At 41.7% G+C, this 13314-nt stretch overlaps 1 protein-coding gene across 2 annotated transcripts; it reads right to left on the bottom strand.

Annotated features, from left to right (window-relative positions):
• Positions 1-321: 321 nt before the first annotated feature.
• Positions 322-12441, bottom strand: LOC118430286 (prothymosin alpha-like). 2 transcript variants are annotated; one of them, XM_035841016.1, is made up of 7 exons: positions 12254-12441; positions 5881-6018; positions 5349-5486; positions 4134-4268; positions 3192-3323; positions 2554-2658; positions 322-2184 (listed from the first exon to the last, which is right to left on the bottom strand). In XM_035841016.1, the coding sequence occupies exons 1-7, from the start codon at positions 12308-12310 to the stop codon at positions 2083-2085; spliced, it is 807 nt and encodes a 268-aa protein (XP_035696909.1). In that variant the 5' UTR covers positions 12311-12441; the 3' UTR covers positions 322-2082. The 2 variants fall into 2 exon arrangements, with proteins under 2 accessions (XP_035696909.1, XP_035696910.1); XM_035841017.1 differs by lacking the exons at positions 5349-5486; positions 5881-6018 and having other exon boundaries at positions 12254-12435.
• Positions 12442-13314: the final 873 nt, after the last annotated feature.

Genomic DNA, 13314 nt, shown 5'->3' with positions numbered 1-13314 from the left:
CTTGATTCAGTCACTTTTCTCTTTTCCTTCAATACTTCAACAGTATAGGTGGAAATCCTCCACTTTATGCTAAAATAGCAATAAAAAAAAGCAGTTTTATCAGTTGAAAAAGCCCCATTCAAATGTAGAAATAGCAAAGCAACATGTTGAAAAAGCTGCACTCCGAACATCAAAATAAAATGTAGGTCTCCCGGTTGACGGTTTCTTGCTTCCTGGGAGGCTCGTTTAGGGCTGGTAGTCATGGCAACATGATCAGGGCCACCCCGCGTTGGACGCTAGCAGGATTTACAGCTCTTTGGAACACAAGTAACGACATCACGGTATCCATGGTAACAGGTTGTGAATTGGTAAGAGAAATTACCTGTGACTTAAGGGTACCAGTATGGCTTTTCTTCTTGATCTTGTAAGATCCAACATTTTCAGGATTTCAAACTGTAAAAAACAAACTTTACACCCATTTACTTCAGGTGCACTGTGAATGGCATCAATCGAATTTGTACTGTTTTTGTCTTCAATATTTTACATTTCGTTGGTAAAGATGTTTTGTCTCTTCCAATTTTAAAAAGACCATACTGATTTTTCCTTACAATCGCAGGTGTCTCTTCCAGGTGCATGATCGCACAACAGCTTTCTACAGCAGGCATGAGACTGTGGCTACAAACTGTACAGGTTTACTGCCCTCTAGAAGCAAGACCCAGGCTCACAGGGCTCTTAACCTTTACCACTCTAGATAACCAGTGCTCCAGTACCAATCTGGTGCACTAAGCCACTGTTAGAGTAGCAATGGACAAAGAAGTAAAGTACCAGAAAAGGTGATCAGTTGAATCACTGCTATGTTTCCATTTGTCAACACGTGTTCAAAAGTGAGAATTTCAGTGCGTAAACATCTGCTACCTGATCTTAGCAATGTGACAGAGGGCAGAGCAAGGAAGTCACTTTCAAATTCTCCTCTGTGTTCCATATCAGTAAAAAAAGATATTCCTGACAAAAATCATGTGCTTTCCATGATCAAGTAACCCTGGGTCTTACTTCTTTACAGAAGAGCAGCTGAGGATGTATAAAGACTGGAGAGCTTGAGATACATGCTTTTTGGTACCATACATTGTATGTCTGGGTGCAGGGCATGAGTCAGAAGGTGCTAGTGAACACAAAATACAATGTAACATCAACATATACACGTAGTGGGGAGAGCAAGAGCTATGTGCTTCTAGGCTGGAGTGGGAATTTCCAGAGCAAAAATATGTTTTGGTAACCAACCACCCAAAACAACCCACCTTTCGAAGTACCTCTACAATTCTGGTAGCTTTTTCTAGTAGGTGTGAAACTCAGTTGATTTACAAATTCTACAAACATAACTTTTTGTTCTTTCCCTGGCTGCTTTAAATGACAGATATTTGCAAAGCCAGCCAACTTTCAATTTTGGTCATCATCCGAGTGTCACAACCCAAACTTGCTTGCACCACTTTTCCCCCAAAAGAAAGCTCATGCATTCGCCCCACCACCACTAAGTACAACACAAGAAGAGAGAAGACGGCATGATTTCTGGCTGGCCTGCCAAACCACTACGGGCGCCCCCCGGCTGTTCCAGAAACTACTGCAGCCACGCGAGATACTGCATTGCATTAGCTCTTACCATCAAATGCAACAAATTCAAGGTCATCCAACTCACAGCTGCAATATAGCATTAGGCAGCGGCAAACTGCACATCAAGTCAATGTAAAGTGTAACATAATATTCAGTCTTTGGAACTAGTAACTGACAGACCAGTAGATATGGTAGAACACCGATGCTATAAAAGTGGTCACCTTATGGACTATGTATAAACAGGCAGATACATGTATATCAAAATATTGTCAAATCCATTGCTCAACATTCCAGGCCAATATAATCTTCACTTTGTACAAGGACTGCCTCCTTGTATTTCCTATAAACTGACCCAGTAGTTTCTGGTACAGCCGTGGCTTCCCCCTAAGGACCTTACCGACTACGGGACCTAAGACTTCACTACCTATTGCGAGGGGAGGGGGTGTAATATAAGTACACTCGCACGCAGCGAATCACACAGCAGGCAAGAGAGGTGTCTTAGGATGCCACGGCCTCTGCACTCTCCCCGTTCTCGCCGTTTTCTGTTGCCTTCTCGCCGTTTTCGTCCGTCTTCTGGCGCTTCAGGTACTCCTCTCCTTCCTAAGGGATACACAACAAAACAAGGGTAAGATATAACTTCAAAAGCACAGAAAATACAGACAAAACAACAGTCAGATATAAACGTTGGAAAGCACAGGCAATACAGACATTACAAAAGTTCATCATACAATTCTTTCCTTATGTAAAACTGAAAGGCAAGATTTGACTTCAAGTATACCAGAACTTTGATACTGCAATTGACAATGTTGTCTACCACTAGTCAGCAGACTCCCCTTCCCAGACAACTCTCTCACTCTCTTGGAGGAACTCCTCCCTTGGCCTGCTCCATCCAGTCTCTACCCAGACAACACTTACCGGTATACTCCCCTTACCTGTAGTGCATATACCATGGTGTGTGTGAGTGCTCACCTGTAGTGTGTCTGCCATGGTGTGTGTGCGCTTGACAGCGGGAACAGGTGCATCGTTTGTGTCTCCTGCCTCCTCCTCACCATTCTCTTCGTCATCATCATCATCCTACAAAAGAAGAACCAACCATCATTCAACAGCCTTTATTTGTTACCATCATCAATGTAGACAACAAACTTTTCTAGCACTACTTAGCTCAATTTTTTGGAGAAAAGGTTTCAATTTCCTTCCTACTCATCATCATTATTGAACAAAAATCTTTTTTATCCATCTTTACAGCATCATCTTCTCATCTTTATCACTGAAGAAGACAATTGAAGACTGTGACCATAACTTCCACAAGTGAGCTATTAAAATCCCTGGTCAATCAGAATTTTCATTTTTGTCAGAGAATATTCGGCTCCCCCATGCGTCCAATTTCTTATTATTTTTAGAACAGTGCGTCCAAAGATACACTGGACGCATGTGAAGCTAAAAGCCTGCCCATCTTTACCTCCTCCTCTCCCTCCTCATTTTTTTCCGAGAGGGTTTCAATTTTCTTCCTCATCATCATCATTTAACAAAAAAATCATCCATCCATCTTTACTGCATCATTTTCTCATCTTTATCACTGCTTCCTCCTCATTTATACCCATCTTTACCTCCTCCTCTCCCTCGTCCTCCTCCTCCTCTTCATCCTCCTCGTCCTCCTCTGCTGCCTCTGCATCCTTGATGGCCTTCGTCTCAGCCCGGGTCCCGCCCAGCTCGTCATCTCCCAGAATCTCTGCACCCTCCTGGGGGAAGTAAAAATAAAAGTAATAAGGTGAGTTTCTATGTTTAATTTTAACATAGATAAAGAGAGCCGTCACACTTAAAGCATGAGCCCTCGTGCCCTAGCTAAAAGGTTGACGATGTGCACACATTACAGATACCAGGGTAAAAACAGTAAACAAAATGTCAAAACATACAGATGGCAAATATTGTAGTGGGGAGGGGGTTGCACTCATGGAAAAAAAATCTAACTTGCCCAATTAGACAAGTGGGGTAGGACATGCACTTGTCCGATTGACACTTTTACTTGCCCTGGACAATCGGACTAGTGGACTCGTCCAACCCTGAATACACTGGCTTTAGGCTGTGGTATGCTGGATTGAAAGGGGGGCAGGTGGTTGTTGGAGGGGAGTCTGGCTGTACAGGCTGGCACCCAGGGTAGAGAGAATGGACAAAGGAACACCTGCCACTTTATCACAGCTGCCATTACCTTGCACATGGGCAGACCAGGCTTTGTTCAACCAATGTCCCTATAGCTCAACTGGTAGCAGCCTCACAGTTGAGCTCATGGTTCTAATGAGTTGGTAACTGAGAGACCCCAGTTCAATCCTGGAAAGGGCAACAGGGTTGGAGCTGCACCTGCCTTCAGAAGGGATATAAAATGGGGGTTCAAGGAGGTGCCTCAAGGATATTAAACTTAAGGGACAGGCCTGATAACCCGTTGTAAAAATACACCGTTAATTGCTGCCCTGTGTTCCCTGGGTACTACAAGTACAAGAACCCTTAGTACAAGATTCATGCTGTGTGTTTTCCAGAGATAAAGGCTCTCCTACCTTTGCTGTGGTGACCATGGTGTTGTCCTTCGTCAGTTTGGGCACCTCCTCCGTGGATTCCAGTTCCTTCTGCTGTGCACGAGTCTTGGCGTCTTCTGCTACCCCTCCAGTAGCCTCCAAGAAGGCTTCCCCCTCCTGGAGATGGAAGAAGGAAGACTTATCAGCCTCAAGTGAACTGAAATTTCTTTTTTTACTTTTCCATCAATTATGTCTGGATGTTTTCTTCACTGCTGCTTTAATACGCATTTCTTCTTTTGTCCAAATTCCAAATAGATATATCAGAATTTTTGTATAGCCCAATATATTATGTTGAAAACTGTCCATTCTATTCTAATCAGGAAAAATTGTTCTTTATCAAGCCCTCATTCTTGACAAAAGGAACAAAATTACTTAAAGATGCTAAAAGTAAAACCTGACAAGCATACAATCACAAAACAAATAATATTTCAGTTACAACTTGTAACCTTCATCCTCAAGCATTTCAGTAGAACAGACGTCATTGACCTCAACAATCAAACAATACATCAAGCATGCTGGTCATATGACATTGCTGGGCAGCAAGTTTAAACTTTGGAACTCCACTCCTTACCATGCAAATAAACATTCATACACCCTTGGAAGCAAATCAATATTTGTATACGGGTTAGTCAAAGTGCCAAGGATTAAAGCATCCGTTGCGACTGCAGCGAACAAATCATATCAGGGGGTGACTAACTATAGGAAGGGCCAAGGGAGCGACACAGGGGTGACATTATTCATGATTAAGCAGGCTCCTTTCACAGAAATGTGATTAGCATTGATCGAGGCAGTGCGTAGGGAATGTCATCCGACATAAAATGATACCATTGACTCAAAATTGCTGCAGTAGTGATCCAGAGGCATTGTCAGAGTAACACAATTTCAAATGAACCAAGTGAACCGTCAAATGAACCGTCATTGTGAGGGGAGGTTATGGCGCAGTCACTAGTTCATCATGCTTCCATAACGCTGTACAAAACACAATCATTCTGGGAGAGAAGGGGTCAGGATTGGGATATCTGAATTTGCTGATTATGCAATAAGCTGGGATTGTAGACTTTATTGGTGATCCAGCCAACATTGACAAATAAAACAATTTGTAATGAATTTAGTCCATGATAAAAAGCGATAAAACTTAAAATTTCGTTAAGAAGCAGGATTGGCAACGCTTCAACGTTTATGAGGTCCTCTCCAAACCTTGGCCGTGACCACCATTGTCGAGTCTCGCTTGACTCTGGGTGTGTCGCTGCTTGTGGCGCCCTCTGGCGGCTGGTCCAGGCCATGCAGCTTGAGCACACTGTGGGCGCCCTGAGACCTGAGGTACTCGATACCCTCCTGACAGTACACAGAAAAACATCAGGACCCCCGACAAATACTGCTTGTCACTGTTAGTGTTAGTATGGAGGATTGTGCCTAATCAAAATTTAACTAACTTTCTTGTTTCAAGTGCTCTATGAATATCTTCATACTTTGAGAAAAGCAGAATTCATATTTTAAGTGTTGCAGCATATCAAAGTGTGTATTTGAAAAGGTGGTTTAACACATGCAAAATCAGATGATTATGCATGCACCAAATTTTTGTCACCATCATGTAATTTGCTTCATGGGACAGAACGAAAATCAGCAAGAAGATTATAATGAATTTCTCGGTAACAAAATGCGAATATAATTTCATTGTAAGCAGTAGTTCAAGGTTAAAAAAGAAGCTGATCAACAGTCAGCTTCCAACCTTGGCAGTGGCCACCATAGTGGAATCACGCTGCATTTTTGGTTTGTCCGAACTCTTCGAAGCGCCCTCTGTTGGCTGGTCCAAGCCATGCGCCTTCAGTACATTGGGACCTTGGGACCGGAGGTATTCGATGCCCTCCTAAAAACCACACACCAAAATACAGACACTTTTCAATGAAGTTACAAATCATAATACATTGTGTAATTTGGATCATTACGATTTGGCTTTGTCATGATAAGAATATAGGCTACGACAGTATTACACGAATTCACCATATATTTACAACAGAAGAACTTTAAAAATGAGACCTGACACTTTTTAACTTTTCAGATATCTTCAAATGCTGGTAAAAAAAATGCCAAGCAATTGACGCATTTGTTTGTTGCTGTATGTCTGGGAATGACTACTAGGGAATAACATCGTCAGACTTTTTCTGCAATCAGAAGCCTCAGGCCAGTCAATATGGCCATCTTGTATGCAGGCTGTGAGACTATTTTTGACGACGCCTCAGGGGAGTCGTCAAGTGGTATATTTTGCATTCAGTCTGCAAAAATTCTAGGAATTGCACAGGCATTTCCACAGGAATGCAGTATGCTGGGTATGCAAGCCCTCCCCCCCAAATCTGTTCCAGATGTATCTCTGGTATGCAATGGTGGAATGTAGGTCACACTTGCTCCCTGGAGGAATTTGTCCTTTGAAACTAGACAGGGAACTCTGCACAATGGATCACGTTGTCTTGGTTGTTATGTTATGTTATGAAGGATACATTTTCTTTTCTAGAGCTTGTTCAAGCCATACGCCACAGGCAGACAGGAAATACTTCTGTAGTGCTCAGCTGTAGGTTTAGGTCACTGGCAGACCATTGTGCTGTACCGGGGATAGTACATTTCTGCTGGCTGTAGGTTTATGTTACAGGTGGGCTAGTATATTGTGCCAGAGATAGTGCGACAGGGAAGTTCCAGTCTATTTCTGATTTGAGCTCTATTGTTGTACCCTCAATCGTCGTCATGGCAATAATACATTTTTATTGCCAGTCTTGTAGAAGTTATTTTAGACACCTATACTGTAGGTAATGTCTGAGTCTTGCTTTTTAGGATGCATGTATGTGTATGGGCCACTGAGCCATTATAGACAAGGACCCCTCCCAAGCCTAAGGCTGACCCAGTGGGGGTTACGCCAGTCACAGTCCATTTATAACAGCTAACAGAAACCCCAGTATCAGGTACCCCCAACAAGTAGCCTTTTGAGGCGCCAACAGCCAGGTAAACAATAGGAACAACAAGTAGGCCGAGAAAGGGAGGGATTGACCAGGTAGGTAAACAGAACCTCGACCTGCTTGTTCTTCACACAATGACTGTTTGTGTATGTGTAATGGCTTGCTTTCTGGAATAATGAACTGACAAGAGAAACAAAGTACTTTATTTGAGTATTTGGCTTCACAGGTGTAAAAGACTTTGAAGGCTGTGTTCAAGTATATTAATAAACAGAATAATGTACCCTGTTAACTTGGATTCATCACTTACTGAGTCTTTAAACTTACAATTGATTTGACAGTGAGTTCAACACTAGTTGAGTCGTCACTCTGAAAATTACTCAATGCTTTCTCAAACCATGATACTAAAAACGGTGAGAAAAGTATAAGACGGAGCTGGAAGGGATCCAAATGTCTTCCTGGCCTACCTAAATTTCTTTAAGGAATGTTTGTAATCTCTTTCTTGCTAGACAACAACAAAGACAAGCCTGCGGCAAACCCCCGCAGGCTTGAAACACATCAAAACATGTCTCTCAACAATACCCCCTCCAACCAACAGGTGCGTTTACAAAGTGAGCAGAACACGCACATCCCACAAGTTTGTCTGTCAAGGTAACTACTACACACAGGGTAACACATGGGGATAACCAGCTGTATTGTATCAGTCCCGCAAAGGTATAGTGAGTTTAAATAAGGCAAACCTTGTTAACACTGTGTTTCAAGTGCATTTTTCAAAAGCAGTCAGATTGTGATTCTTTTCTAATATCACACAGGCATTGCACCTATTGTTTATTAATCCCAATTTGCCCATGAACCATTATTCTGAAATGGAAATTAATAATTCATATTGACATGTTGTACAGATCAGCAACACATACGTCCCCCGGAGAGTAACCCATTCGCTCTAAAAATATCGCCGTTGGCAACAGAGTTGATCCAAGTTCAATGTCAAGTGTCATCAATGTCTTGTACTTTTCCATGCATTCACACCACACATACGTCTTACCCTTGCAAATGGTTCAAATGGTCAGAGACCCAACAATTTGTTGTTCTTTGCTAATTCTTTGACTTCTAAGACTTGCAAACTGTGAATACAACAGGATTACCAATAAAAATGATAACTAGTGTACCCTTCACCCAAAATATTCCTACAATACCTATCATATTCATCATAATTGGAAGGTTGCCACAAAAAGCCATTGACCACTTTGAGCTTAGGCACCCTTGAACCCAAACAAGCAATTGTCTCACACTTCCATGGGCAAGGGCATTAGCAAATTAAATTTCAAGCACTGAATATTTTATAGTGTTTGGGAATCACATGTGACCGTAAAACTTTGAATTCGTTAGGTACACTGTAGAAAACAGCGGCACTGAAGTTGCATCATCTACAATTTTATGATACACAGTAATGTGTATGTATTGGTACGAGTTCACTGACACTGAAGTAATATGTTGTGCTATCCAGTCAACTATCAGTAATAACTTGAAAAGGGTTCAGCTTGTGACACACCCACATTGTACATATTTTTTGGAACAGACCATATTGTGAAAGGAGGGGCATGCATTTTTCTGCTACTCTTAGAGCTAATGACAGATTCATTTTGTGCATACAAACTTACCACATTTAATTCTCTTAATAACAGTTTTATTTTTATTGCACAGCCTGTTTTGTCCAAGTAGCACTCTGATCTTATAAATAACAGTAACCACAGTTCTAAATGGTATGACTGACAGCTGAGACAATAAAGCAAGGATTCTTGCCTGCCAGCAGTGAAAAGGAGAGTGCAATTTCTTCTCTTCTCTTCTCAATTTGACAGATAATATCTGACATGAAGGAGGGACAACTGTTTGAGCCTATAACCCTCTGCAGAAGTGGTATGATCCAAACTGCTCCAGATACAAGACAATGGAGCGAGTGACCCAGCTTGTCAATGTATTACCAAAATGGATGTTTTGTTAGTGCAAATATTTGTTGGACTATCCTGCAACACCTGTGCCAACTTGACTGTCGGGGGATACGATTTCTTCTGAAGCTTTATGTTTTGATAACCCCCTCATTCAAATGGTTTCATCCAAACTGCAACAGATCCTAGACAATGAAGAGTTATGGGGTCATGCTGTAGATAGAAAATGGCTCTTTATTTACGTTGCCCAGACAATTTTGAACAGGCCTCACCTTGTTTACCACATGTACCAACTAGATAAAGGGACAGTCGTCTGTCAGTGGCCCCTGATGTAGTGGTACAATCCACACTGACTTGCAGATCTATTTGCAATCTAGGGTGAGCTAAGAAAACAAAAGGGGGTAGATACTGGGCTACTACAACAACTGAGTACTTCTATACATACATTTTTTTAAGTATGCAAATTTGGAAATTGGTGGGAAGAATTCTGAAATCTTGAGACATCTCTCCTTAGTCTTGACTCTGCACAAACTAAGGAGGAAGCATTCTTCTTCATAATCCAAGTCGTCGGCTTTTGTAAGACAAAAAAAGTAACAGAAAACACAGTAATCCAACCAGCTGAATAACTGGAACTGACCCCTTCGGTTACGTCATTATGTAAATTTCTCTTTTAAATCTTTCTGCTTTTGATGGTATGGCCCAAACTGCTCTAGAATGGAGGACCATGAATGAAACCTTGACTGGACAGCCCTAATGGGATCAGGGCCACTTCAACATGTCCTTCAAACCATATCTTTCAAAGTATTCTTTTGGCTGATTCCCTCTACCCTATCTATCGATTCTTTATCATCACTTTATAAATGGGACCCCAGGGCTATGTCATTAAGTGTCATTTGCCAGAAAAACAAAAGAAAAATCAAAAGTGCAGACCTCAAACCAGATAGACAACAACAGCTTAACTGGCCAGGAGGCCGCCTCTGACTCTGAGTAACCAAATGGCCCTTCTTTCAAACTCACTCATTTAGAATAATTATTGAAGAGTACTTAGTGCCAGAGTGGATGCTGGGGTCATAATTCACTTGCTGCTATCTATATCACTGTTGCTATACTGACATCCAGATCAAAAGACAGGCATCTTTTCATTTACCAGTTTTGGAGACAAAAGAGCTATCTGGCATATATCTCATCACAAATAACTCATGCAGCCATCATGACCAATTGCCCTTGTGTTTGTGTGATAAAAAAGTCATGCCTGGTTGGTTTTATTGCCTAGTTATGCTCAGAAGTGTTATGGTCTATTATCCTACTGCTTATAGACCATAACACACTACTTGAACACACATGCTTCAACAATGTGCCACTATATATAGCCAACAGATGGCAAGAAGAAAATCGTTTTCTTTGTAAATTGTGATTGTATCCATATACAAATAATTGTTTAAAAAAATCATTTTTTCGGGCAAAGTTTACACTAATATTTCCATACACAAGGATTCAACTCTACATTCTAAACCACTTTTGCAATGTAGGCCATAATATAGGTCTACAGACGGAATGCTTTCCAGTCTAGTTCCGTTTTAGAACAGTACGTGGGATTTGTCAACAACAAACACCATGGATCACTTAATCCTTAAATCTCTTCCATCACTTGATACCTGAAAAGAGTCCCTTCTTTTTTGGGAAATAGGCATGCAGTGGTCTAGATCTAGCAATCCTGAGCACTCACAACAAGGGGTTATCTGAAAATTACCCTTGTAGTAGAGTTTTCAACTCTGGTTTGCACAGACACATACGGAAAATTTGGGGCTGTCAACGTGTAATTCAGATTTTTTTTGAGGATGACATTGAGCTATATAAGCTTCTGGTTTGAGGAAACGAAATGTACAGCTTCAAACAACTCACAGAAAGAGAATGGTACCTTATGTATAACTATTTGAGACTCATTTTTTTAAAGACTATATTGCAATAATACATCATTCTGATTTCAAAACAAATGGTCTCAAAAGCTAGCACCTGGTCACTTTCATTGATGAAACACAGAAAACTCTTATCTGTGAAAGACACTGGAGCACTATCTACTGAAACTCAAGTGAAAGTACTAAGAGACTGTCTGGTACCTTGTGATACTTGACACTACACACAAAAGACTTGTGTAGTGGGCCAACAACAACATTCATTCACTCCAAAAGGTGTCAAAATCTCCCCCACACGCTCTCCCATTCACTCTATCACTCCCCTAATTGTTTCTGTCAATCAAAAGGCGGGAAAATGAAACCCGATCTTCAGACAGAAAACTTCCCCTCTGCCGACAAAACCACTGACCACCCCAGGGGAGTCCTAGCACAAAACCACAAATTACAAACTGCTTTTAATTCCGAGGTAAAATTTGCAACAAAAAATCTTCATTTATAGCCCTAAAATACACACACGATTACAAATTGAACAGGTTAATTCATGCGGAACAATTACAAAGCGTCCCCCACGTGTCAATTTGAACTAGTCCAGACTTTTTCTCAGAAATAAACTGCCGGTAAATTTTGAGCGGCAGGGAATGTTAAATTTTACAGATCTACTCAAGGTAATACATGTTGGGACAACACTCATTCAATATCTAAGATTTAACAATAGTTCTGTACTTGTTTCAAGGCTGCAGGTGGTGGAAATTAAGGAGTTTCATTGTTTGTTGCTACTAGCTCGGTGCCATACCGTGAGCGCGACTTCTGTTGTTTCAAAAGGACCTGCGAACTGGTCAACACAAACAATACATTCGACTTCGCACCTGGCTTGAGCAACAGTTTGCAAGCCCAGAGCGGGGAAACCACGGAAAGATAAAAACACAGAAATAGCGGAAGTTGTTGGAAGTGCTGCGAGGCCATACATAGAGCCATGTTTGAATGAACGAAACCCTAACGCTCGAAAAACAACACTTTCTCAGAATCGCCGACAAGAATTTCTCCAAAATCACAGGGGTTTCTCTCGTTTTTTCTCCATAGCTCTTCTGCCCACGGGCCAAAGAACACTTCTATGGTGAATTCTCGCTGTAAAATTGTAAGGCGGCGGGTAAAAACGGCAAATAAGCCGGCGAAGATGGGTGAAAATGAGAATGAAAGACGCTCTGCGAGTAAAGCCACCCACGCTTTGGCCCTACACAAAGCGGACCTGCTGTTTTCCTCTGGATTTACCCTCGTACAAACGGTTGAAACTCAAAACCTACCTTAGCTGTGGCCACCATGGTGTTATCCCTCTTCATTGCGGGTGCTTCTTCGGCCATTGTGATAGAAAACGGTGGGATTTGGTGGAAATTTGGGTGAAATTTGGGAGAAAGTGGCACAGAGACGGACAAAGGCAGCAGCACCAGACGCGGTAAAATGAAGTAGGCGACTAATGACCTGACGTCACAGCGAACTGTGCTCCTATTGGTCACACTTTCACGTGACTTGACTTGGCTAGACGCGCCTGCTAGTAGTCAGATATGAACATTTAGCTCGCTATTGTGCAGGAGGTAACTACGTAACTCACGTATTATGCTTTATAGAGAGTGTGAAATCAAACCTACACAAGCAAACCACTCCGATAATTCATACAATCTGGTCTATGTTTGTTATGTGATTTTTTAAAACCTCCTTGGTTAAATTAAGGAAAATAGTTTCCAGCCATCTCGGGATATACATAGCCTCCATAGCAGGCTCTCTATGGCCTTTTTTTGCTGGCCATTTCTTTTTGTACAGGGTCGCTGATTGCTGGCCTTTTCTGATAGCCGGCCGGAGAGCCTGCTATGGAGGCTAGGATATACAAAGCAGCTACAAACATCGCAACATACGTTTTATATCTGCTCCGTTTTTTTCTGGATCGACATAGAAAACAATTCAGTTTTTTATTGTAAATTTTCATCCCCATTATTAAAATGTCTATATGGGCGATGTATCGGTGTTCTACATGTACCGACATACCTTCCCCAGGGGCTGAATGTTGTACTTCTCATTGCCGCAAGGTGGCGTTGCTTAAAGATGCACATTGAACATATATCCCCAACGTATTAAACACCATATTTTCCTGTGGTATTGTGGCCTGATGAAGCTATACATGGATGAAAAACTGAGCGACCAGAGAAACGCCCCAACATCTGCTTGGAGATGGATCTTACTTGCAATACTGCATGATCACCAAAGGTGCACCATCGAAAAATGAACTTGGGCTCACCGTCTTGCCACCACACAGGAAAAAGGTAACGGGTAAATAGTGACTATCTTTTCACTAACGCAAATTTTACATGTA

This window comes from Branchiostoma floridae, chromosome 14 (genome assembly GCF_000003815.2).
Source record: "Branchiostoma floridae strain S238N-H82 chromosome 14, Bfl_VNyyK, whole genome shotgun sequence".
Classification (NCBI taxonomy): domain Eukaryota; kingdom Metazoa; phylum Chordata; class Leptocardii; order Amphioxiformes; family Branchiostomatidae; genus Branchiostoma; species Branchiostoma floridae.
The sequence above is the reverse complement of the archived record's forward strand: the minus strand, read 5'-3'. Positions and strand labels throughout refer to the sequence as shown.

Excerpts from the sequence above, each read along its gene's own strand:
- LOC118430286 (XM_035841016.1), bottom strand. The coding sequence starts at position 12,310 with ATGGCCGAAGAAGCACCCGCAATGAAGAGGGATAACACCATGGTGGCC. Across the intron at positions 5,487-5,880 it reads CTATGGTGGCCACTGCCAAG|GAGGGTATCGAGTACCTCAG; the intron begins GTTGGAAGCTGA and ends GTGTACTGTCAG. Across the intron at positions 3,324-4,133 it reads CCATGGTCACCACAGCAAAG|GAGGGTGCAGAGATTCTGGG; the intron begins GTAGGAGAGCCT and ends TACTTCCCCCAG.